Source organism: Patagioenas fasciata, chromosome 3, assembly GCF_037038585.1.
Source record: "Patagioenas fasciata isolate bPatFas1 chromosome 3, bPatFas1.hap1, whole genome shotgun sequence".
Classification (NCBI taxonomy): Eukaryota; Metazoa; Chordata; class Aves; order Columbiformes; family Columbidae; genus Patagioenas; species Patagioenas fasciata.
The window spans coordinates 32830889-32857638 of NC_092522.1; the positions used below are offsets into that span (position 1 = coordinate 32830889).

The 26750-nt window shown below is 42.0% G+C and overlaps 1 protein-coding gene across 1 annotated transcript; it reads left to right on the forward strand.

Moving 5' to 3' along the window:
* Positions 1-13: 13 nt before the first annotated feature.
* Positions 14-14984, forward strand: ABCG8 (ATP binding cassette subfamily G member 8). Its single transcript, XM_065835063.2, has 13 exons — positions 14-240; positions 1555-1659; positions 2388-2544; positions 4431-4669; positions 5083-5215; positions 6761-7030; positions 8904-9069; positions 9177-9269; positions 10099-10298; positions 10428-10504; positions 11873-12140; positions 12686-12813; positions 13316-14984. The coding sequence occupies exons 1-13, from the start codon at positions 169-171 to the stop codon at positions 13451-13453; spliced, it is 2046 nt and encodes a 681-aa protein (XP_065691135.1). The 5' UTR covers positions 14-168; the 3' UTR covers positions 13454-14984.
* Positions 14985-26750: the final 11766 nt, after the last annotated feature.

The following is a 26750-nucleotide window of genomic DNA, read 5'->3' on the forward strand; positions in this document are numbered from 1 at the left end:
CTGTCCACGGGGTCACGCCAGCCTCAGACACACGGCGCGCCAAGAGAAATGGTGTTGCAGTGAGGGCAGCGGGCAAGGGCTGAGCTCCAGACCGAGAGAAGGATTTCCACAGCTTTCAAAGAGCCCACAATCAAACCACCATAGGGAGCGAGACCTTCCACTGCCAACATGAAGGAAGCTACTGAAAACACCTCTCTGGAAGGTGCTGGCTGGAGCCAGGCAGCGTGCAAGGACTTGCCGGTGAGTGAGAGCCACGGGGAGCAGGGGGGACCCAACAGGCTCGGCCAGCCCTTACCTGCTCCAGCTCTGAAACGGGGCTGTAAAGCGCCCTCGGCCCCACAAAAGAGCACACTGGGGATGAAGCCAGTGCCATGCAAACTGAGCTCAGATGCTGTGGTGGTGGGGCTGAGGGACAGGATCTTCAAATACATGGATGGAGCAGAAAGTCCCTGAGCATGGCCCGGACTGGCTTTCCCAGGACTCACCTTTGGGCTGTAAAACCAGCTCCCCACATTTGCTGGGGAGCACTTGTTTGGTTTGGGTTTTTTTTCTTTTTAATTATTTTTTAAAATTAAGTTTAACATAAGCTAGAGGACAGAGTGCATTGGCAGCAGGGCGAGCTTGGAGGGTTTTAACACGGCTTTTCAGGCTGTTTGGTGTCATGCTACTTTCCACTGTGTATCTACACCAAAAAGATTAATCAGCCTCATCTGCTGTGAGAGTAGGAGGTTGCACACAAATGTTGTGGTCACCATCTGCTAAAGACACCACAGGCATGGGTAGGGTCCGCTACGCAGGGAGCAGGTACATTTGCCTTGGCTAGGAAATGAGTCTTCGACTTGCAGGAAAGGCACAAGGCTCTGGCTGTCTGAAGTAAAACTACAGGCATGCACACAGAATTAAACCTAAGCCAGAAAGCTGCCTCAGCAAGACTTCTTAATTGCAGCTATATGCAAAAGGTTAACCAAGCCACGTAAAGACTCTTAATTCATATCTCAGAACGCCAAGTTCTAGTTGACAAAGTGTGACTTTAAAAGACAAAAGAGGAGAACAAGAGACTGTACTCGTGGTTGTGCACCTACTTGTTCATAAAACCTCCAAATTAACAAGTCCTTGTGGAATTCAATAATGGGCATACTTCAGTGAACCTTAAATTTTAGCTGCCATAACTTATCAATTTCATACGGACCATCTTGATCCAGGAGACTAACGTTGCTGAAGCAGTACATTTTTTCCTCAAAGATATAAACAGAGACCAGTCTCTTTATAGTGGCGTAAAACTTATCTCCCTTTTGAAAGTGATCCCATTTAAACTGAAAGTAAGTTGAAGAGCATAGCACAGCATGTTTGACGCTCACACATGCCATTAGAATAAAGTGTGTTTCACACTGATTAACAGATAACTCATTTCAAACCTTCAGACTTTTGTAACTCATCAACAATACTGTTGCATCCCATAAAATATATTTCTCTTTGTACTTCACCTTTTCTGAACACAAATTTTAACAGCACTTTTGTAATTAACTGTTGTAATTAACCTAATAACTCTTCCAGACCAAGGCCCAGGATACAATTTTTTGCTCTGAAGAAGACAACAGTCTGTATTTCACATACAGCGGAAAATCAAACGTTCTTGAGGTCAAAGAACTCAACTATCAGGTAAAAGCTGTATTTTATAAACTTTCCCCCAGCAGAGAGCGTAGCCAGCATCACCTATTTCTATATGCGAGGCATTTTAAAAGCTAAATTTGAAGTTCACAACGCTAAGTTCTCATGACTGCTGCACAGTCAAATACAGAGAAGTTTCGTGAGCAGAGTCATGCTCTGGGCTGCAATATATCTCATAAATCTAGGGGATAAGACAGGAAAAAAGGTATGTTTCTAGGCTCTGTTTCTTCTCAATCTTGAGCCAATTTATTCTTCTGAGGGCTGGGGCAGATGGACTTTCTGTACTGCTAGGGATGGCGAGGTCCCTTGCTGGCAAGAGTGAGTATGCAGAAAGAGACAAAGAGAAAATGACAAACAAGGAGAATTTCAGGGAATCAGTGAAATTTTTCTTCTCCCTTTCTGTCACCATGGCATCTGAAGTAATTTCACAATTTTCAGTTTTGTGTCATTTCAAATTATATTAAAATTTGTAAACATTTAAAATTTACAATAGCAATAAATTACCAAAGTAACAGAGTATAGAGTGAGCTTTAGTGATTAACAGAATAAGAAGCAAAGCATAAAAACTATACTTGGCTGTAAAAGAATTTCTTCCATATGTTTCTGAAGATTAACGTTATTTTAACACTTTATCTGTTTGTAACATTATAACTTTGAAGACATTTATTGCTATATAGTTTATTGTGTTAATTGAAGAGACTCATTTCTTTCTTTGTTAGGTTAACGTGGCGTCCCAGATTCCGTGGTATGAAAACCTCATGCAGATGAAAATGCCCTGGACCTGGAAATCAGATCCCCATTCTTATGTGTCAATAATCCAGAATCTGAATTTAAAAGTTCAAAGTGGTCAGATGCTAGCTATTATAGGAAGTACTGGTAAGAGCAATTGAATTTCATGATTTGACCAACTCTCAGATAAAATGTACACACCCAAGGGCAACAGTCTGCAGTCTTTTGATTGGCAAAATCTAGTTGAGAAACAACCATTGGAAATATGTTAGAAACACATTCTTTACGATGTGTGAGGAAACAAGGAGTGATACTGGGGAAAAGAAATATTTTCAAACCCACTTTTGTTATGACTTGTACATATTTGCTCTCTGTTTCCTGAGGTGTAGTGGGGTGGTGTTCTAACTGTGACCTGCGGTCCCAGCTCTGCTGGACCTGGATCAGTTTCATGGCTTAGGTTCGCAACAGGACAATTGCAGATCTTACTGGGTAACATAGCTGACAAATGAGTCCAGACCCCATGAGAAAGATCCATGGCAACTTGCAAAGCCATAAGCAGGAATTCCCTTCGGATTTAAACAGTTCTAACAGGATATGATATCACATTTGGATTAATTAAGAGAAACTTACAGAGGAGAAAAGACAGTTCCTCTTCCGTTTGGCTTTAAACTCTGTCTCTTCTTTCTTACCTTTTTTTTTATTTTATTTTTAATTTTCTGGTGAGTCCGGTTTAATCTTCTCCAGGGTGGTTAGTTGAGTCTAAGCCCATCTAGAGGGATGAGAAGTAGACACCTGACCTGTTAAAAGTGAAGTTAAATGTATGCATACTTTGGAAGTAAAAACCCCATGCTGTGTCTCCACCAAACAATTATACCAGGTTAGCTCAATGATTCAGTGAAGATGCCCTCCCTTGAAGGCAAGGCATATTTGCCAGAGAAGTTCTAACTTTATTTCTACAAAAGAGGATTCTCTTCCCCATTTTCATGGGATTTTTTTTCTTAGCACATATTCTTAATGTAATTGAAATTGTACCTTAGTGATTCTCCCAATAATAAAAGGAAAAGCTTGGGATGAAATAACTTACTGAGTTATAGATACAGCACCTTTGTAAGGTAACATACACTGAGCACAATCCCCTTTCAGCAAACTAGTCAAACTATTTTTAAAAGGTGTTTATCATCTATTTCATCAAATGCCTTTGTAAAATGGATTAAACTGCTGATGGGTTTCACACTGTCAATGACAATCAATATGTCACTCTTAAATAGAGCAATACGTGGTTCACAGATGGATGGATTCCTTCCTTAAAATGTATATATTAAGAAATAAGCGTGGAGTTAATCTTTCAACAGGGAGACTAGAAATAAATGACATCTAATCATAATAAGAGAGCTCTGTATGTTTACATACAGTATCATACAGCAAAAAGGAAAAATCCATTTGCTATTTAATTCCAAATCAGGTTTTGTTTTCATTGTATTACTTTTCTTACCTCTGAGTATGAACCAGCTTTTCTTAATTGACTTATTGTCTTATTTAAGTCATAATAATTTTTATTTCAATCATGATTAAGATTCGTATTGTCTGTATGATCAGTAGGCGCCTTAGTCATTCAGCTGCTCCAGCTGCCGTTTCTGAATTCGTAGTTCCCTTCACCAAGCAAAGCTCTTGCCGAGCATTTAGTTGCCAGCCCTGCAGGCAGCGCAGGATCCCACCTGTCACCTGTGTTACAGACATGAAAGAGAGGTAACAAGAGGATGAAGAGATGGTGCTTCTTATGTTCACGGAGGTATCCTCAACACCCAGCCACCCAGTTCTGCTGAGAAATGACCAAGGTTAAAGCCACTTCCTCCATTCCAGAGGAGAGAGATTTGCTGAACATGAGCTTGTAGTTGGTATTTTCTTTCAAGCCCATTCTGTCTCTGTGGCTTTGGAAAAGCTTCAGGAAGGGGTGGGGAAAAGACATTAAGGAGCGAAAACTTTCAAAATGATCCCTTGGAAATTAATCTGATTTTCCATTTTTATTTTTCCAGCTGGTGGAAAGACATCCTTGCTTGACGTGATAACCTGTCGGGATCAGGGAGGCAAAATCAAGTCTGGTCAAATCATGATCAATAACAAACCCAGCACTCCCCAGCTTGTTAAGAAATGCATAGCACACGTGCGACAGGATGACCGACTGCTCCCCCAACTGACTGTCAGAGAAACACTATTGTTCGTTGCCAAACTGCGCCTTCCAAAGTATTTTTCGGACTCACAAAGGAAAAAAAGGGTAATTAAGCTGCTGGAAAAAAAATAAGTTGTCAAAAATGTGTTTGATGGGAATTATCCAAGAGATCCTGTGTGTTTGGTGTCAGAACAGCTAATCAGGCATTTTTTAATGCCGATTATGAATTATAAACCTTTTTCTTCTTTCAAGATAGAAAACAGCTATTGCTCCAAAGCTCATAAAGAATGAAAATCTAGAGAAAGCATTAGAGAGGCTGAAAGAAGAACTGCTGATCACTGAGCCTTTTTGAATGTTATCTCTAAAAATCAAGATTTGTTTTCAAGTGTCTCTTTATCAGATAGCACTGAAATATCCAGATGAATTTTAACCACATTAATCATATTTTCAGCTTTATCTACACACGAATGTGCAAATAAACTCTTGCTTTATCGCTGTTATCCTTTGAATCCCCCCAGGTAGAAGATGTTATAGCAGAACTCCGCTTGTGTCAGTGTGCGAACACCAGGGTAGGGAACGAGTACCTCCGTGGCATTTCGGGAGGTGAGAGGCGGAGAGTGAGCATGGGTGTGCAGCTGCTCTGGAACCCAGGTGAGCAAAACCCCCACACCTTCCTTGTGCCCACCACAGAACACAGGGGAGATGAATGGGGCAGTAAATGAGGACAGGGGCAGTGACAGAGCCAGGCAGAGCCCCATGGGAGGCTTCGCCCACCTCTCTTTAGAACCACCATCATACAGATTACTGAAAGTCACCTGAATTCACCTTGACAGCGGTGCTCTGGCTCGTGCATATCAGTACAAGGTTTGTTTTTTATGTTGTCACCTGCCACAAGTTACTTGGTAAGGCCCACACTAACATCGGGATTGTTTTACTTTCCTCCCACACAGCTCAATTACATGTGCAATGGTGACAGGGAAGGTCATTTTCTTGGCTGCATCATCAGTCCTTGCAGTCTTGTGCAACTCACTGACGTGGCTGGCTCAAGCTGCAGGTGAACTAGAAATTTCCAATTGTCTTCAGTAGAAGCAAAACACAAGGCTAAATCTGCAGCTGATTTTGCAGGACTGAATCCCCTATCTGCTCATATATATATACATATATATGTATATATATATGTATCTCAAAAGCACTACTAATCTTGGCTGAGCCTCTTGTTGAGCAAGATTTCCCACTGGGAAATGGATCTGAGAATTTTTTGCTTGTATAAAGTTATAGTTTTGTAATTATGGGGAAAGCATAAGTCTTTTTTTCTAAGAAGTGATGATCAGGAATAGATGTGCTGGCATTGAAGTTAAAAAATAATTAGTTTTAAGAAAAATAAAGTTTTCTTTACATTTCAAATGTGTTACACCCCTCAGCACTGAAACCATGCCTGTGTACAGACACTGCCTTGTGGTGATTGAGGCCATTAAGTTCTATAATAACACAAACACTTCAAAGTAATAAAACGCAAGTTTGTAACAACCAATTGCAAAAGGAACAAATAAAAAAATCCAAATTAATGCATATCTCTTCATATTTATGTGCAAATGGGTGCAAAATAGAGCACAGGTTGGGAGAAAGAGGCACAATCTAAATCAATACTGTATGAGTATCTGCACATGAATAATGCAAGAGGTTTAAATACTGGAGCATTTAGGTTAAAATATTTCAGTAGGCAGGATACAAAACTAGTACTACTGTATTAGTTAACATTTGTGTACCTGATATTAGTACAGGTAGTGCAAAACTGCAGAGAAGAATCTAAATCTGCACCCCAATGAAAAATAATTTCTTGTTTCCAGTGGGAACAAGATAAGATTTAATATAATTACTCCTGGTCATCGTGTCCTGTTAAGATAGGGGAAGAAATTGCCATTGTTGAATCCTATGTGATGCTGGTATGAAATACACTTTGGACATTAAAAAATGGGAAAAAAACACCTGGACATATTCCTGTGTTGTCTGTGTGGGTGAACCTGCTTTAGCAGGTGGGTTGGTCTGGATGAACTCCAGAGGTCACTTCCAACCCCAGCTGTTCTGTGATTCTGTTAATATGTCCCTGAGATTTCATGCACTGGCACCATTTGACTTACAACCTATTTTCCAGATCAAACATCCTGCTTTCCACAGCTAACTTATTGTCTTTGGCAGGAATACTCATACTTGATGAACCCACATCTGGACTGGACAGTTTTACTGCACATAACCTCGTGATAACATTATCCAGACTGGCCAGAGGAAACAGATTAGTTCTCCTTTCACTTCATCAGCCCCGGTCAGATATCTTCCAACTGTTCGATTTAGTTCTTCTGATGACTTCTGGAGTCACTGTCTATTCTGGAACAGCTAGAGACATGGTCCAGTACTTCACAGAACTAGGCTATCCCTGCCCACGGTTCAGCAATCCTGCAGATTTCTATGGTTAGTATCAAGCACTGTCATAAAAAAAGGTTACTGGAAGTCATTCGCTTTCTTAAGTGTATCAGCTAACATTGATTTTTATTGACCATAACTGCCTCAGAAATGCCTTATAGCTGACTCAAATCAATACTGCAGCAAGTCCAGATTTTAATAAGATCCTTATTTGCCACTATGGACAAAATCAATTTCAAATAATTCTCCTTCTAATCCTGCTAGGTGTAGCAACTCTTCCACATGCTTAGCACACTTATTCCCACGTTTTAGCTGGTTGAAACCTTTAGCCTCACTAAGAAAGACTGGGATAAATTGATCAATTGCTTTCTGTAGCTAGTTCTCTGACTTTAAGATCAAGAAATGTCGGAAGCTAGTTTCCCAGGGTGAGGAATAATACATACCCAGTAATTGGGAAAGAGGAGTGCTGCCCAACAGAGCATATTGAAAGGGAGAAAAACCAAACCCAGAGCAGCAATCCTTTTATTCCTCTTCACAAAGTTAATTATATGGTTCCAAATCCATTCCTCGTCTGGTTTTTACAACATGCGAACGGAATCTGGCACTGTTAATCTAATGGCTGTAGTTTCTTACCACAGAGTTCAGTTCCAGCCCTTACGTGTTTGCACTCAATTTGGCTGGAAAGCCTTGTACAGCCATGAACTTCCACGCTCTGGAGGGACCTCCTCAGCTGTGCCAGTGTGGCAGGCGGTGTCAGCTCATGTCAGCTGAGCAGAGATAAACCAGAAATTAACCTTGATGTCCAGCCCTGCAAAAAGACCTTTGTCACCAGCACGGTTCAGAGCAGTTCTCTGCCTTGGGGCAGGCTCGCAGCACCCCCAGGTGGGAATGGAGAATATGAGGCAGTCCTGAGGAAACTTGTAGCTGCAACCTGTGCTAAACAGAGACTCCTGTGACAGGGAGGTGGGGAGGGACGAGAAAGGCACACGGAAGATCATTTAGTGGTATGCACAGAGTCAGTACCTGTAAGAAGATAAGACAAATATGGCAGCAGGAAAGTGGAAATGGGGCAGGATGATAGAGGATGCTACAGCATGAAGGAGCACCTGATGGAAATGCACAGATGCTGGCTGTGTGTCTGATGGAGAAACAGGAGACTACAGCAGAAGGGAAGAGGGAGGGCAGGTTGCAGCTAATTTCTGAGGCACTCCTGCGGGAAAGTGGCTGAACAGAGATGATCAGCCCAACATAAGGAGTTATAAAACGTGAAGCAACAGTTCTCTTAGAAAGCATCTACAAAATGTCAGGTATTGTCACTCCACACTGAGGATCAGAATTGGGGAATACTATTGTAAGTTTAGATCTTTTTAAAAATAATTTTGATAAATGAAAAAATAATGCTAAGTCAACTTTTGTTGCTGCTACTATGTCGTTCTTGGATAATATTGTTCTTGGGCTTTCTCAGTATCAAGTAAAGTTTACAGCACCTCTGTAAGATACAAAAAAGGATAACTGTCATTTTGCAGATGCAGAAAAAACATGTGATTTAAGTAATGTAACAGACTGTCAATGCCTATATGCCAGGAGAGAAATTCAAACTGTTCATTCTCAGCATCCCTCTCAAGCCACTAATAATTTTTGAAAAATCCGACGTAGTTGTTTACCATATTATAATAATCAATCATGAAAGTGCCCAGTGATTCATTGAATGACTAAATAAGAAAGATCTCTCAAGACAAAATACACTTTAACAATATGTCCTTCTCTAATTACCTAAAGTAACTGATAAACTTTTAACCATGTAGCTTAATGCATGCACACAGGTTGTACTGTCTGTTCACGATGAAATCTCTGATTCCAAACATATCCTAAAGTTACCACACCTGTAGAATATGGACTCATGTCAAATAATGTCTTGCAGTTGACTTAACCAGTATTGATAAACAGACTGCAGAGAAGGAGATGGAAAGCCGAAAAAGAGCAAATACTCTTGCCAACTTGTTCCTAGAAAAAGTCAAAGATTTTGATGATTTCTTATGGAAAGCTACCGAAAAAGACGATGTTTCAACCACATTCAGCAAGCAAAGGTAAAGAAAAGAGTGTTGTATAGCAGATCTGGAATAATGGCTACAGCCTGTGCCAATTTCTTTATTTTTAACTTTATTTTTATTTTTGTCTCTTTTATTTTGGGCAGGTCCCTTGTAAATTCAGAAGAGGCAATCAACATGCCTTACTCTTCAAGTGATCAGTTACCAGGAGTCTTCAAGCAGTTCAGTATATTACTAAGGTAACTTCATTTCCAGTTTAAACAGTTACGTATCATGCCCATTTGTATTTTAAAGCATAAGAAAGAAGGACAAAATGAGAACCGAGTGCATGCTGAAAGTGCACAGTTAGTGCTAGGCCTGAGCGCGCCACGGAGCAGAGGTGTTGCCCCCTGAGCAGGACAGCAGACAGAGGGACGGCCCCACGATTCTGCCCCAGAGCTCCTTCCAGCCACAGCCACCTACAGCTCACAGCAGTGTCAGGAGCTTCCAGGCTCAGGAATGCGCATCCCAGATTTGGGTACGGCCATCCCAATCTCCATGCCACAGCATGGTGACTCAACCCTCAGCAAGCCCATGGCGGGCTCAGGCGTTGCCATCCTCACACCTCTGCCTTGGATTTGAAGCCAGGATGTTTCACTGATCATACCCAGCACAGATGAGTGCTGCAGTTGGGTCTCATGCTTGTGTACTCAAAAGAAACGTGATCAACTGGCTTAATACAACGTAGACCATCACCACCAGTATCAGTAGTTGTTAGTATATGTCACAGGTCCTTAACAGAGAGACTTCTATAAATGAGGTAATTGCTTCTGCAGCTCTGAAATCAAACCATCCCACCCCCGATACCTTCCTTCAAGCTTTCAGCATTTCAGACCTGAAATACTGGGTGGCTACAGGCAGTAAATAGCTTTGATTAGTTAAAATCCTTAGATTAGAATCAGATAGCCCAAGTTCCATCCTACTCAAAGTCAGCAAGTTCTACAGATTGATGTTAGCAGAGCAACATATCTGAAAATAACTGGCATTAGTAAGTACAATACCTTATGGTCAATGTTGCTGTTTTCCTAGTCGTCAAGTTTCCAATGACTTCAGAGATCTTTCAATGTTATTAATCCATGGATTTGAGGCCCTTTTCATGTCATTACTAATTGGATTTTTGTACTACGGCCATGAGAAAACCAGACTCTCTATTCGTGACACAACAGCATTGCTGTACATGATAGGTGCACTAATCCCATTCACAGTGATATTGGATGTTATTGCCAAATGTAAGTGTCAGTTTTCTTTTAAATCCTATAAGTAATCAAAATCAGAAAATTCCTAAATCAATTTAAAAAAAATCACACTTCTTAATGCAACCCTAGGATGAAATCCATTTGTTTGTTTCAACCCTGCAGGTCATTCAGAAAGAGCTATGCTTTATAATGACTTGGAAGATGGAATGTATTCTGTTAGCCCATACTTCTTTGCTAAGGTAATTGATTTTGTTGCCAGAAAATACACACAGATGACTTTAACATTAAAAACCACAAACAAAACGTGTTGTATAAATGAACACATTAATATCAGACTTTGTTCTTTTGTGTCTGCCAGCTAAGGCTATCCTTCTTGCTTCCTTGGCAATAATGGATAAAACCTCACGCTACTTTAGATCTGTTGCCATAAGTCTTGGCTGAGATCTCACCCCAGATAAGCCAAAGAGGAACCTTTCACTGGGTTGTTTGGCTAAAATTTGAGAATTCTCAAACTCAAATTTGGGGAGTTCAGACAGCTATACGTACCTGCATGTTGCATTAGCTGAAGCATCTTTGAAAGTTGATTACATCTTTATCTGTAAAACAAAACATTCATACTAAATGCTAAAGCAAAGGTAAAACAGAAATTACAAATTGCTAACTGTGACATTTCCAGTGGTTGTTTGGACCTGTACAGGTCAGAGACAAACAACTGTATTACATGCATTAAGAGCCCAGGTTTCTGGAAATAAATTAGAAATTTTTAAAAATTACATTCTCTTTTCTTTTTCAACGGTTTAGAATCATCCCTTCTTTGTGATGTTGCCACTGTTAGACGAGTTCTGCCTGCCATGGCATCTGTAATTTAGGTTTCCATTTCTGCACGAGATTTTAAATGCTTATTAGTGGTTGCCAGAGAAAAATATTCTTTGCATTGTGTCACAGAGATTGCACATTATTCATAGAGAAATCGAAGTACTTTGTTACAACCTTAGTATTAGAGGATAGTAGCAACCCTCTTCAGAAGAAATCATCATAATACTCTCTATACGTTTGAGAAAATCTCAAGCATGTTTTTGTTTTACAATGAGTTAAGTAGTTACTAACTAGACTGCCTTTGGGACAAAGTGAGGAAGTGACCAATAGCCAAATTGATCTCGAGTTTGGTCTCACACTAGGTTCAACCAAATTTGGACAAAACATAACAGTTGTGATGAGCCAGTAACAGTATTACTGTTATCAAGCACACCAGTTCCCAGATAAAGTGTCTTCAATTCTTAGAAACTGCCAAAATTGTAACTGAAAAAAAAAAAAAAGAAAAAAGACAATCTGTAACAAGAATCCTCTCAGTTTAAAAATTAGCTTAGGAATTGTCACAACTGAAGAAAAAAATAGTGAGGATTTTAATTTTTGTTGTAGATTGTTTCTGCGTGTCACTGACATCACCTGGCAGGGAGGTGATTGCATCCTCGGCGAGTATTTTCTGTAGTTTTTATAAACAGTCCATAGATGCATTGATGTGCATCTCTGATGGTTTCATAATTTGATTTTGATTTGCATTTGACTTATTCTCTTTCTCTTGTTTTGTTTTTCCCCTTCCTGAACAGGTTTTGGGGGAGCTCCCAGAGCACTGTGCTTTTGTTATCATTTACGGGTTTCCCATCTACTGGCTGGCAAACCTCGTTCCCAAGCCAGAACACTTCCTGCTGAACTTCCTCTCGGTGTGGCTGGCTGTGTACAGCGCCCGCACGATGGCACTTTGGGTGGCAGCACTGCTGCCAACCCTGCAGCTCTCGGCCTTCTTCGGCAACGTCTTGTTCACATCGTTCTACTTGAGTGGTGGCTTTGTGATAAGCCTGGAAAACCTCTGGACAGGTAAGATGAAGCTCCCACCACCCCTCCAAAGCAAAACATCAATGGCTTTCATCAGGAACTGGTAATTGGGAGGCTGAGTGAGTCTGATGTGTGTAAACTGAGATTTATTCCTACCTTTGTAATTATCTTCTTGAGTGGTGATGGTGGAGTCAGATCATTCATTTTATATCAGTTTCTCCATCTGAAAATGAGGTAAGAATAGGCTTGATCAAAAAAGCACTAGCGAAAGGCTCAATTCTTAAAAGTTGCTAAATTTTTCAGTAAAAAAATTATATCTGGTAGATGAACGTTGAGCTCCAGTGAGACTTAGTTGGTAGAAATTTGATAGAGATGGGTATTAGCACTCTCCTAATTTTCCATCTCCATGTAATAATACAAGGTATATTTATGCTTTCATCCAATAAAAAATTATTACATGGTTGCAGCCTCTTATTGCCAAGAAATTAGACAAACCTGCTGTATTTGTCAGCAACACAGCTGTTTTGAGGTCCCAAGTAAGTTTTCTGTATGTATACCAATTTCTTTCTTTCTGCTATTTTTTCCAGTTCCATTTTGGCTTTCAAAAATCTCTTTCCTCAGATGGAACTTTCAAAGTATGGTGCAAATTCAGTTCAACGACATCACATATGACATGACCATTGGAAACACTACATTTCAAATACCAGGGAAACTTGTAAGTCACTATCAATGCGTTAGAAACATTTGAGAACTAATTAGAATTATATCTGTATGCCTATCATATTTAAGTAGATGCTGTAGGTCTCAAATTTGGCAAGCACTAAATCAATATGTGAAGTTGCTTAGCAGTTGGCGTGTTTTAAATTTGACCCTGCAGCAGTCGCTCCGTTCATATCTTTCTTCTTAGTGGAAGAGAAAAAATAAGAAAGGAAAAATAAGGAAAAAAGGGCAACTGTTTTCTGCACAAACCCTGAGTATGTGCTTGCTGCAGTTGTTCAGGAGCAGAGCTACATTCCTCCAACAGCTGCAGTCCCTGGACATAGTGACATAGTGCAGCTGTAACCAGCTTTCAAACCACCCCTGAGAAGTCACGTCCAGCTGGAAACCAAGGACAGAGGCCGCAGGGGCCAGGGAAGCTCACACGTAGAACACACTTCACGTGTTCAGCGTGGAAAATTTCGTCTCTGCTGCTAATTTTGCATTACGTACGGTTGCAGGTGATCCAGTCTCTGCACCTGGACTCCCACCCTCTCTACACCAGCTACCTCGTCCTCGTTGCCATTGTGTGCAGCTTCCTCCTCTTGTACTACTTGTCCCTGAGGTTCATCAAGCAGAAATCACACGAAGACTGGTAGCGGCAAACCACGCGGAAGGGACAGCAGGTCACCGAGACCCTTGCGAGGAGAGAGGGAAGACTCGAGAGCCGATTTTGGGTGCCCCCCGCTGCCGCGCAGGGGCGAGCACCGGGTGCCGCGGCCCGGCCGCCACGGGATGGCAGCAGAACCCCAGCAGTGGGGAGGCACAACCTGCAGCAGCCTGGGACCGAGCTTGGGGGGGGTTAGCTTTTATATTTTGGTGTGTTTTGGTGTTGTTTTTTTTTCTTTGAGATAGTTTTTTTGACAAGACTTCTATGAGTTCGCCACACCTTGAAACATTCTGAGCAACAGGTTGGTGACTGAAAATGACCCATCCCCACTTTGCAATAACTGATGATTCAGTCCATGGTGCTCGAACGTACGGTGATCGCGTACTCAGTTCTGAGAGCAAGGAGATCAGCACACAGAAAACACTGCTTGCTGTAGCATATGTGACATTCAGCACCCATAAAAACACTGTGGAGGTAAGAAACCCAGAAGACTTCACCGATGCTTCGGTTGAACATGCAAGGACAGAAAACACAACTGTTAACTGTTCTGTGCTGCTTCTACTTGCTTATGTATTTATACATTTCACCTTAGTGTTCCAATTAGATGCCAGTGATGCCCCAAATGGCTATTTTCTCACTGTACTGATGATTTCTTGTAACAGATAATTTTATCTCACCTTCTTGGATTTATTTCTACAGTATAAATACGCACCAATTGACAGTTATTACTCACATCTTTCTCCCCGGCAATACAAATCACAGCAACTTGCCAAGTTCGACTCCTAAGATTCTCAGGTAGAAAACACCAACCTGCCCCTCCAGTAATTAAAAATCTAATGACGTAAATCTATTAAATGCTTGTAATTGTGCACCTAGTTATGCTCAGTGATAAGACACAAATACTCAGAAAATGAGTAACAGTAAATAAATTGTTGTAATTCACACACAGTCATGGTAAGTGCACGTGTGAATTAGGTGCACAGTTGTTGAGAAAATTTTATAAGATTAGGTTGCTTGATTTGCACATCTCTGCACTTATAAATAGAGACCCAAAGCATATTGTTTCCTCTACTTTCATTTACATGTTTGCACACACTGGAAAACTCCCAGTGTATTTGGCAATAATGCCCTGGATACTGTTACATAAATCCCTTTTTAAAAGAAATAAGAATGAAAGAACATCAATATTTTATTATTCCATTTGGCAATTAGGACTGCCACATTACTTTCCACCGGTTCCATGTGATGATAAATTCCCAGGAAGACTCTAATCTAAAGATGTTAAGCAGGTCTGATAAAATAACAGCTTCAGCCCCAGGCAGCAGTAGGAATCCAAAACACTCCAAGGTTCTTCTAAGGTGAATGTTACCATTTCTTTCTGGTTCTGTTGTATTTGATTTCAAAAAAACCCTCTTGATCTGAAACTAGTGCCATTTTGAAATGATCAGATTTCATTGCCTTTTAATGGCAAAGCCAATTCTTTCAGTCCAATTCAGCATCATTAAATTGTCAGAATAGTGGCTTCCTGTTTGATTCTTAATTATTCCTTTTTATTATATTTAAGACATTTAATTTTTTTTAAAGTGGTTTACTCTTCTTTGTAATGATCTGTTGTGATTAGAATCTCTTTTATATTACACTGAAGTTTTAAGGGTATATATTGGTACTTCTAGTCTAAACCTCTATTTTCAAGGTATTTAGAGGATTAAATTCTAGGCTGACTCTCTGTTGTGAATTTACTTTGATGTTTAATAAAAAAAAAAGGAGAGACTCAATGGGAGAAATAAAAGACATAAGGGACAGCTCTGAATTTTAGGGGCATATTGTCATGCACAGAAATCTTCAGGCATCTGGATAAGAATATACCATAGCCGTGACTTTGAATTTCCTTCCTTTTGTGATATTAGTCAGGCTGCTGACATTACTTAAACAGCCTTTTTTAATTTAATATTCCACCCTCTTAACATTATGCAGCAGGACCAAACGGTGTGAGTGTTTCAGAGGTGGTGTTATGACAAGGGTAGATGTATACATAATGGGGACTTGAGCGGTGAGCCTGGGAACAGGCATCCTATGGAGTGTAGGAAGAGCTATCATAGGATGTGGCCAGGCCCGTGTTTACACAGAAAAAGCTCATATTCTATATACCACAATTACATTAGCACACTGCCTATGATCATATCTTGTTTCCTTGATGCCTAGAGATGGGGAATATAGGCTGTGATTATTGCTACAGGCTTTAGCAATAAGAAGATGGGAGCCTTAAAACACCAGCAATTAGCGTTCGTGCCTAACAATAGCATGCCGTGGGGCTGTGTACGGAGAAAAGCGCAGGGAAGAGTGGGTGGATGACACACAACCTGCCCCACTCGCACTACTAGGAGCTGAAAAACGGTACTGGTTCAGAGGGAATGATGCACCCCTCTGCCAGCGAAGATCACGCTGTGTGCTTTAGCCTCTACGTTCCTGTCCTGCATTGTGTCAGTTGTGCGTGGGCAAGGTTTCACACTTCCACGGTGGAGCTGCTGCTGCTGCAAAAATGAGTGGATAGTGAGGGAACAGTCCTAACCAAGGATAAATGTCATAAATTATTTTCAGCACGGGTTTGCTTTCCAAATTTCAGAGTAGCCATTCCTTTTCCTTGGACTCCCCTGTGTCAGCACCAGCTTGGTGTGTCCTCCTGCCTGTGCTGCCTCTATCAGTATAACCAAAGCTAGAACCGCAGCTTTCACACAGAGACACTGCACAAAACTCATCGCACTGCCCATCCCAGACACTACAACATTCAGTTTGTTCCAGCGTGAAGCGCTGTGGTGAGGCAGAGCTGCCGTGCGAGCAGAGCACTGCCCGCTGGTTCCCACAATGCTGCCATCCCCAGGATTCACCCACTGCCGTCTCTGCCCTCCTGATCCACCCCCGGCCAGGTTCAGAAAAGATCTCACCATCCCTAGGGCACGGTCCCTGCTACCGCGGGCAACCACATCAATGCAGAACTGGTTTTGAAGGGGCACCACGTTGAATCGGTTGCAGAGTTCCCAGGTTGTCTTGCCCAACCGCTGTGTGAACCGCCTGATGCACGACCTGGCTGCAACCGGCTCTGGGGTTTCGTTCTGCACACACATCGAGTTTGGGACGGGAACGTCAAATACAACCAATGACAATATTTGGCAGGAAAATTCATCAAATACAGAATAAGTAAAATCTGTACTGGTTACATGGATACTAAAATAATAAAGCAGTGTGTGGACAACAGAACTGTATGTTGTTATAACAGCTCTACGTACTAGAGGTGTTGTCTCATCTGTAAAGAAACAGATAAGAATTTTTTTTCTTTATTACTGAAAGTATTTACTACAGAGAGAGGTGGGAAGTTCTTCCCCAACCTCCACTCCAAGTTTATGCAGTCCCTCCACTTGGCTAAAGGGACAAACTTTTTTAGCACTGGAAACAGAAACACTGGATTACAGAAACACCGCTTTGCATATTGGCTTGTGGGTAGTGGCAGCCCTCCGAAATACTTTTAACTCGTCCTTTGGAAAGGACTAGCTTTCACTCTGGCTAAGCTAAATTAGTAAGTAGCTGTTTGAAGTTTCATCCCATATTCGTTCATTGCAAAATGCATTCAGAAATGCTAAATCAGTAACAAGTATCAATAGCCATCCCTTTTAATTAAAAACTCCATGAAATTCCTTTAAAAGAAAAAGAAAATCACAGACAATACGCTACACAAGGAGACTACGGTTAAGAAATTTCAGGTGCTGGTCTGTCCACTTGTACCAAAAATAACAAAGCTTTTGGGTTTTAGCCACAAAGATTAATTTTAATGGCAGTAGACAAGAAACAGTGTACACGGAATTCTGTGACATGGTGCTTTTTTGAATACTCTGAGAGCCAAGACAAGCCCTTCACATGTTAGCAGCTATTAATTAAGGCAACAGTGTTTAAGCAGTGGGTTGAGGTAATTTTAAAACCGCTTAACCCTTTTAAGAACTGATGAGCTTTAAAAAGCATATACATACATAGCGTGCGTGTGTTCATATTAATATGAGTATCTGCATGAATAGACTACATACATATGTAATACACACACAACTATAATGCCTATGATAGCTCAATTTTTTTTTTTTGCAGGGAATATTTAAAAAGCAATTTAGATCCATAATTTATAAAAGTGCTGTTGCCAATTTATATAATTAGTTATAAAACTGTTTGTTGATGTTTATTTTGTCATTAAGTCAAACTTATGGTTATTTTGAATTGCAAATTTTCTTGGCATTATTTTGCTTTCATGGTCACAATTTGATACTTTCAATGTTTCCAGTGCTAAGAAATTGCAACTTAACAGACCCCTCAACCTTCACGGCTCCAGAACCAGCATCTCCCATCAACACCACATTTGGATCTCTTGCTCCTTTTTAAGACTCTAAGCAGATTTTGCTAAAATTCCTGGCAAATCTCAGTCCTGTTTCTGCCCCACTTTAATTTTTCGTGTTTAACAAGTGGGTTTAGAGGCATAAATGTTACTCACTGTGCAAGTTCTGGCCAGTGCTGTAAATAATGCCACCTGCCTCAAAAATAATCCCTGTTTTGTACACAAGCACAGTAGCCACAAGACAGTCAGCTACTATGTCAATATTGAATTTTCAAGCAAGCACATGGTAACTGGAACTCTGTGAACACTGACGAATAGCCGAACCCAAAAAACCTACAGAGCCTGATGGTGACATACAACTGTACTACTTAACACTTAACATCATCATTCTTCAAGACAGTACCTTCACTCACTTTCATTTACTGCAGGAAGAGTTTAGAAAACAACAACAGCCACTTTAACAGATAAAACAGACCTCAAGATCACTGGTAAAGAAGGAAAACAAAAAAGTAGCCCCTCTGCTAGGCCAGTCCAGCCTCCACCAGCAGCTCCTCCCTAACACAAGTAAACATCTGCCTTCTCGTGATGCGAGTCACGATGCTGAGAAGAGTGCCCTGAAAGAATCAAGTATTATCTTTTCAAACACCCCCCAAATCTTCTACTAGTCTTAGTTAAAAATAGCTAATCACCTTGTGGCAGTGCTTCAAATAACTGTAGACATGCACAAAGCCAAAAAATTGGGTTCCAAACCAGGCAACACCAAAGCGTGCTGCACAAATTGAAAATGTTGAAAACCAAGACATATGCTGCCCTCATGAGCTGCCCCCAGCTGCAAGATGTCACCTCACACAAGGCAGTCACCAGATTTCCAGGTGGGTGAGTTGGAGGTCAAACCTGCTGATGGAGGAGTGGCTGACACGCCAGAAGGCTGTGCTGCCATCCAGATACCTGGACAGGCTGGAGAGTTGGATGGGGAAAAATTTAATGAAATGTAACAAGGGCAAGCGTAGAGTCTTGCATCTGGGCAGGAACAACCCCGAGTTCCAGTGTAAGTTGGGGAATGACCTGTTGGAGAGCAGTGTAGGGGAAAGGGACCTGGAGGTCCTGGTGGCCAACAGGATGACCATGAGCCAGCACTGTGCCCTTGTGGCCAGGAAGGCCAATGGTACCTGGGCTGTAATAGAAGGGGGGTGGTCAGCAGGTCCAGAGAGGTTCTCCTTCCCCTCTACTCTGCCCTGGTGAGACCACACCTGGAATATTGTGTCCAGTTCTGGGCCCCTCAGTTCCAGAAGGACAGGGAACTGCTGGAGAGAGTCCAGCGCAGGGCAACAAAGGTGATGGAGTGGAGCATCTCCCTTATGAGGAAAGGCTGAGGGAGCTGGGGAGCTTTAGCTTGGAGAAAAGGAGACTGAGGGGTGAACTCAATGTTTATAAATATGTAAAGAGTGAGTGTCATGAGGATGGAGCCAGGCTCTTCTCAGTGACAACCAATGATAAGACAAAGGGTAATGGGTTCAAACTGGAACACAAGAGGTTCCACTTAAATATGAGAAGAAACCTCATCTCAGTGAGGGTGACAGACACTGGAACAGGCTGCCCAGGGGGGTTGTGGAGTCTCCTTCTCTGGAGACATCCAAACCCGCCTGGACACATCCCTGTGTAACCTCATCTGGGTGTTCCTGCTCCGGCAGAGGGAACGGACTGGATGATCTTTCGAGGTCCCTTCCAATCCCCAACATTCTGTGATTCTGTGTGATTCTGGAGTAGCCATCACCCCAAGAGACTCCAACCCCTGCTGAGAAAGGCAGAGCCCCAACAACATTTTTTTTTTGCTGTTTTAGTATTCCCTTAACACAATAATTTAATAAAACTTTTTGCCTTGCAATCCTTAGCGATACAGGCATGAGTTGCCACCCCCTATGGAGCTGCTGGGTCACTTCAGGCCAGCAAGAACGGTGAAGAAGCCAACACCATCCCACCACACCCAATGAAATTCTGCACAGGGTGGCTCTGGCTGTTCACACCACACTCTGCATTCCCCACCTTCCCTCTGTGCCCACAGCTACTAATAATCATGCAAAAAGAAAAAAAACATTTTGGCCAAGTATTATTGTTACCTAGAAGAGCGCGCTGTCTGATTATAGCAGAGCTCAGCACTGCCTTGGACACACTTGCTTTGCGTTGGTCCCTTCTAAGAGCAAGACAAAAGAAAGGTGAATGACTAATTTCAGCTTTATATACTTCATAAGGAATTTTTCAGTGCTTTTGTATCACAAAAATCACCTTGCAGCTCTGTAGTGTGTTCAGTGCCAGGCGCATGATAAATTTCCCCTGGAAAAAACTCTTGTATGTGAGTGACAATAGTAAAGCCACAAATTACCATAATTTTATGCCCCCTGCAGCTAGTGGTATAAAACATAGTCTTCAGCCTTGTTTTTACTTGCTGAATTTAGACAAATTTATAATGTTATTGATGACAGTGAGAAAGACACTCAAATGCAGAAATTGTATTCCTGGGCATAAAAACAATTGGGGCACAATATTTCATATGTACTATAGATGATGAAAAATATGGTTGTCATTAAGACTATAAAAAATGATTAAAAATTGTGGGCTTTTTAATTTTATAAATTAATTTAATTTTATATAAATATATATATATATACACACATAAATATTTAGCTACCACACTAGAAAAGGGTTTTTTTCCCCCTCTGTGGAATGCTGAACAGTTAACCAGGTGTGACACATGATATTACCAGCCCTCTCACTTTGAACATTAATGTTTGAAATACAGGCTGAGTCAACAAAATCATGAAGGAAAGCAAAAACCTTGTTTAAGCAAAGCCTATGGATATATGGCTCCTAATGGATTTTCCAATGAACATACACTTTCTGTCATATTACCAATTCTTAAGAGTATAATGTTGTATACAAAAGGTTCCAAAGGCCCTAAAAATGGACAATTGCTGGAGATGATCAGATTCACAGTTGGCACGAACTGAGGGAACAGAAGGGAACTCTGCAAATGACAAAGGTGATTGCTTGTTTTATTTTTTGTTTAAGCAAGAAAGTTTTTCAGAGGACGGCCAGGCAGCAGGCTCAGCACCCAAGCACAGTCACGTTGGTTGGAGCCTCACCTCAGGCTGCAACTTCAGCGTCAGAACAGGCAACGAAGTTGTACAGTTCCAATGCTAAACACTGTCTCGTATTTACACTCATCTTTAGAACCATCCTAAATTTCACTAATAACACAGTTGTTCCTACAGCTGCTTTCGAATTTGAGAAATGTGACGTTTAAGAGGCTACTGCTGCAACAAATTTCCCTGGGGATTTCTGGTACATGAAGATGCTCCTGTTCCTTCAGTTATACAGCTGTAATTACAGGACTAGTCCCACCCTGACTCCTCATATTGGGAAGGCATGAGAGGACCAGGCTTGGCTTAGCAGCTCTGGTCAGTCCTCCACATCCTCTTCCTCCATTGCGTTGGGTTTAGCAACCAACTCAAGCTCAGCAGCCCTTGCTGCTGCCACTGCTTTCTTCTCCAGTGAACCCCGAGGAGACGTGGTTGAGGAGAAGACTGGGAGCCATGAGAAAAGCGAAGACCCACAGTGGCGTGTCATCGACCCCAGCTGCCAGCCGCCTCAGGGCTGCTCCAAACCCAATCAAGCCCAAGGCGTCATGCTGAAGCTGCCAGCTCTGTTTTCTTATGGCCACCCACAATACCAACTCTCATCCTTCCCACCTAGGTATTTTCCCAGCACTTCTTATCCCTTCAGAGATTCTCTGTGGCAATCCTGTATTTTGACAACCACCTTTCGCAGCCCTGTTCCTATAAATAAAAGTCTCAGCACCCAGCAAAATGGTCTTTCAGAGCCCTTTTCAACAACCTTGAAGGAGGTCAGCTTGGCCAGCATCATCCTGTCCACAACCTCTGATTTACCTCCAGCCCAAACTATTTTCTGTTTAAAACTCCACCCTCCTCTCCTGAAGATTTATCTCCGCTATCTACAACTCTTCCCATAACTCCACTTTTCAGATCTGCCCTGGTCTCACAGACTATGCAAAGAACAGCAAAAGCAAACTACTTGCAAAACCAAGAAAAAAATGGGCTGCTGGTTTTCAGGACTCATCACTTTCACTGTCAGACACTCAGGTTCGTTGCTTTCTGAACCCTGAGTTCACTGGCACTTAGAGCCGAGTGAAATACCTACAGGAGACACAGAACTACAAAGAGGTTTGGAGCTACTGCTGCAGACAACAGCAATTCTATAGAAACGACTGCTTCATCACGGTGCTATAAGGGTAATCACATGCAAAATTGCGAAGCATTAGCAAATTGCAATTTAGAGGTTTAAAAGTATAAGAGAAAAACTCTGCATTAACAATTTTACCTAAAAGTAGATCAATGTGGAACCCCCATCTATGGTAGGCAATGCATAAGACAGTTCCTATTATCTCATTTCCTTAATTACAGGAAACAGTAGAGAAAACTCAATCCTCAAACTTCCGTATTTGCTCTTATTTCCATACCTAATGGGAAACCCAGAACTTTGCTCCTGTGGCTGAGGATCTGCACACTCATACTCCGAAAGATGTCCTTGGATTACAGTCTCAGCTGGAGCCACTAACACAAAGGATACTGGGTTGCCTCTGATGATTGATTCACAGAAGTACTGGCAAGCCACCAGAGGCTGCAGCCATTCTAGGAATATCTTTTTGCAGTTGAGTTTACACAGAAATTACGAGAAGAAATTTCAAGAAATGCAGAGAAATCTTTGCTAAAATAGAGTAAACTCAATGACAGCCTCAGCTTTTTCTTACGTGCTCCCTTGTTCCACCTTTACAGCAACAATATACTGGTGCAGGAAATTGGACATTCCTTCTAGATGCTGACAGATTTTTCTCATTGAACAGCAAAACCTCTGGTCACACATCCATCACTTCTGTCACTTCCTACTCTGCAGTGTTCCTGGAGAGTCTGGAGGCATCATACCTTTGAGAAAAGCAGTAAATACAGGAGTATTCTGGTGAGCACGTTTCCACTCTATTTCTGTCAATACGGGCACTCGTGATCCTACCTTTACTGTTATGATCCTTCCTTGTTACTGTAAACTGCAGCTGGAATCCTGCTGACTCAGGCATTCAATCTATAAAAACCTTCTGAGCTGTCACTGCCAAAGGCACGATCCATTCAGCTACTCCATTTTCAACAGTGGGTACATATTAAGAAAGTCTAAAGACAGCTACTAACCTACCAAGCTACATTTCTTGCTATAGAAAAGGGTCTCTAGAGACAATGAGTTGAACGAACTATTTTGGTAGGTAAAGATAGAACTACAGCATGTAATTATCATGCTGTGAAATGACTATGTTGGTAGTTAACAAGGAAACTTTTCCCATATTGAGCTCAAAAACCAAAAAGCACCCTCCTCCTGCCCCCACCTCAAGAAGAATGGGGGGAAAAGAGGTGAGTACGTAATGTGGCACGGGGCACAGAAGTGAGATGAAGTCATCTCAATTCAAGCAGCAAGCTTTTTCCAGTCCTCTCAACCCCAATCAAGATGCACTATTATGCAAACACATGCACGCTCACACAATTTGCTTTTTACGGTAACATGTCAGGTCATTTCATGTCAGCACACTCTCAGCCTCCCACGGAGGCCTCTGGAAAAGCGCACTCCTATCTCACAGACATGGCACCTGCTCTGGGTCTTGCACAATCCCAGTTACCCACTAGCTGGTGGCAAATAATTATTTTCTGCTTTAAAGGGGTAAGTGCTATGGTCAGTACGACAGAGCACGTTTGGTATCTGGACTACTAAATCACCATGACAAGTTTGCAAGACTGCCATTCTGCATTTTGTCATTTTACAGGTTTCTTTTTTTGAATACAAAGAAAAAAAAATAACGAACTGCCTACCCATTTGGCCAAAAAACGCTAACCTTCTAAACCACATTTTTCTTCATGCTTGAAATAACCAAGTCTCAGCACACCAACGCACAAGAAATATTATCATTTCAAGCGTGTTCTAGAAGAGCCGGCACAAATGCTGATTCTGCAAAACCTTCCCAGTATAACCTTATTTCAGACTGAGATGATTGTGTCCCAGAGTGGCACAAATCCCTCACTGTCCCACATTTTAAAGACAGGAGAGACTGTACTCTGTGTAATCATTCTTTAATTGTACAGGAAACATTCACTGGAACAGAAAATCAGAAATATTCCAACAGCAGCCTTTCCCTATCCTTAGGCTAATCTCTGTTCCCTCATCTCTGCCACAAGGCTCCAGAGGCCAGGGCTATCGCAACATGGCTCCAGGCGGTCAGCGAGCACCTTCACCCATTACCCTGCCTCTGCAGCCACAAAACCCTGGCACCGTTGGGTCTCATGCTCCTGCAGTGCCACACTGATAGTCAATTGCCTCAGCAACCGCCTCCTTCAGCCCGTAACTTTCCATGAGGTCATTCAATATCAGAGCTGAAAATAATTCAATTTATGTTCTTCAGTTACGGGCTATCAAATTTACTTTCCGTTCCCACAACTGCAACTATGAAATAATAGGGCGTTATTTAATGAAATATAACAAGGGCAAGCGTAGAGTCTTGCATCTGGACAGGAACAACCCCGAGTTCCAGTGTAAGTTGGGGAATGACCTGCTGGAGAGGAGTGTAGGGGAAAGGAACCTGGGGGTCCTGGTGGACAGCAGGATGACCATGAGCCAGCACTGTGCCCTTGTGGCCAGGAAGGCCAATGGTACCTGGGCTGTGTTAGAAGGGGGTGGTTAGTAGGTCGAGAGAGGGTCTCCTTGCCCTCTGCTCTGCCCTGGTGAGACCATGCCTGGAATATCGTGTCCAGTTCTGGGCCCCTCAGTTCCAGAAGCACAGGGAACTGCTGGAGAGGGTCCAGCATAGGGCAACAAAGATGATTAAGGGAGTGGAGCATCTCCCTTATGAGAAAACGCTGAGGGAGCTGGGGCTCTTTAGCTTGGAGGAGACTAAGGGGTGACATCATTAATGTTTATAAATATGTAAAGGGTGAATGTCATGAGGACGTAGCCAGGCTCTTCTTGGTGACAACCAACGGTAAAACAAGGGGTAATGGGTTCAAATTGGAACACAAGAGGTTCCAGTTAAATTTGAGAAGAAACTTCTTCTCAGTGAGGGTGACAGACACTGGAACAGGCTGCCCAGGGAGGTTGTGGAGTCTCCTTCTCTGGAGACATTCAAACCCGCCTGGACACCTTCCTGTGTAACCTCATCTGGGTGCTCCTGCTCCGGCAGAGGGATTGGACTGGATGATCTTTCAAGGTCCCTTCCAATCCCTGACATTCTGTGATTCCCTTAGAGTTTAAGCCACATTAGAAGAAAAACGTGTAGATGCTGACTAGTACTAATCCTGCACAGCCGGAGCTCCAGCATGGGCAGCAGCAGTAGGCAGCCATGCACCTGGCTGCAGCACTGAGCCCTGCTTTTGTGCCTCAGAAGGCAGCAGCAGCAATCACAACCTCTCAGCATTCACAACACAGACTAACGATGGATGCAGTGCCTGCCAGTCACCTGGTCCACGAACACAAGATATTCATAGAATAATTTTGGTTGGAAGAGACCCTCAAGATCATTGAGTCCAGCCATTAACCTAACACTGGCACTAAACCATGTCCCTAAGAACCTCATCTCTGTGTCTCTTAAACCTCGCCAGGGATGGTGACTCCACCACTTCCCTGGGCAGCCTGTTCCAATGCCTGACAACCCTTTCTGTGAAGAAATTTTTCCTAATATCCCATCTAAACCTTCCCTGGTGCAACTTCCTTGTCAAAATTCAGCTGTACAGAACTAAGCTCCTCTGTGGTGACCTGGTGTTTGCTTCCAGTAATATTCTCTGCCCTACTCTATGTACCAGCTTAGCTCAACAAGCAAACAGGCCCACGGCCTCTGGTTGTGCTCAGATCTGACTCCACGCACTGGAACACGGGTACCACTGTGAGAGATTCATGAGATGACCTCTAAAAACAAAAGCTGTGGCACTAGAGAAAGGGTTGCCAACTAGTTGACACAGTCTTCAATTATGCTGCTATTACACTGAAACACACGTAATGTAGCTGTAGCTTTAGAAAAAAAAAGAAACACCTCCATTTGCAAAATGAAATGAACTGAGCACTGCCCAGGCTTGCTTTCAGATAGGGCACACAACCATTAAGCCAATAAATGAAATTTCAAATGTTAATGCCTTATCTTGACAGCCCAGGAACAAAGGGTGCCAGACACTCAGGGCCATGTAGGTGCAGCGTGTTGATTCTAGGCTCATGAAATACTGAAGGTCATCATAAAACCACACCACCAACAGACCAGACGTGGATAGAATTCATACAGTTGGTTTGGAAAACAAAATTTACCGCTCTCCTCAGCTCCTCATTAGTTATCTCATTTGTTTGAGTACAGCAGGAAATTTCTGTGTATTTGTAAATACACTAGGCAGTTAATGAATTGGAAATTTTACTTTAAAAATTTAGGTCCCAATTTCTTCCTAACTTTGACACATTCAGATTACTGTACAAATCTAAAGATTTCACCAAAACCTTGTGTGCACACATGAGGTTTTAACCACCAGAGTGTTGCCTATGTGGGAAAACCTAAGAAAGATAAAGTTAAATAATTGAAAATGTAAATATCAATCAACAAAGTTATTAAACACAAAGAAAAAAGCTTTCATTATTGACTTCATTAAAACCTGTTGGAAGTACTGCACAGGCACCACATTCCACTTATTACACCAAGGTGTGTACTTCTGAGTTTCCACCATTATTCACAGAGATGATGGGTGTATTTTCTGTGTATTGCTTCCTCTTTGTACTTTATCAATGTCTTATTTTCATGATCCCACAACTCTGGACTGTAAAGCTTTACATTTGA

Bases quoted from the DNA above. Each gene is read 5' to 3' on its own strand.
- ABCG8 (XM_065835063.2), top strand. From the start codon at position 169: ATGAAGGAAGCTACTGAAAACACCTCTCTGGAAGGTGCTGGCTGGAGC. The intron at 5,216-6,760 runs GTGAGCAAAACC...TGTCTTTGGCAG, and splicing joins GCAGCTGCTCTGGAACCCAG to GAATACTCATACTTGATGAA. The intron at 10,299-10,427 runs GTAAGTGTCAGT...TCAACCCTGCAG, and splicing joins ATTGGATGTTATTGCCAAAT to GTCATTCAGAAAGAGCTATG.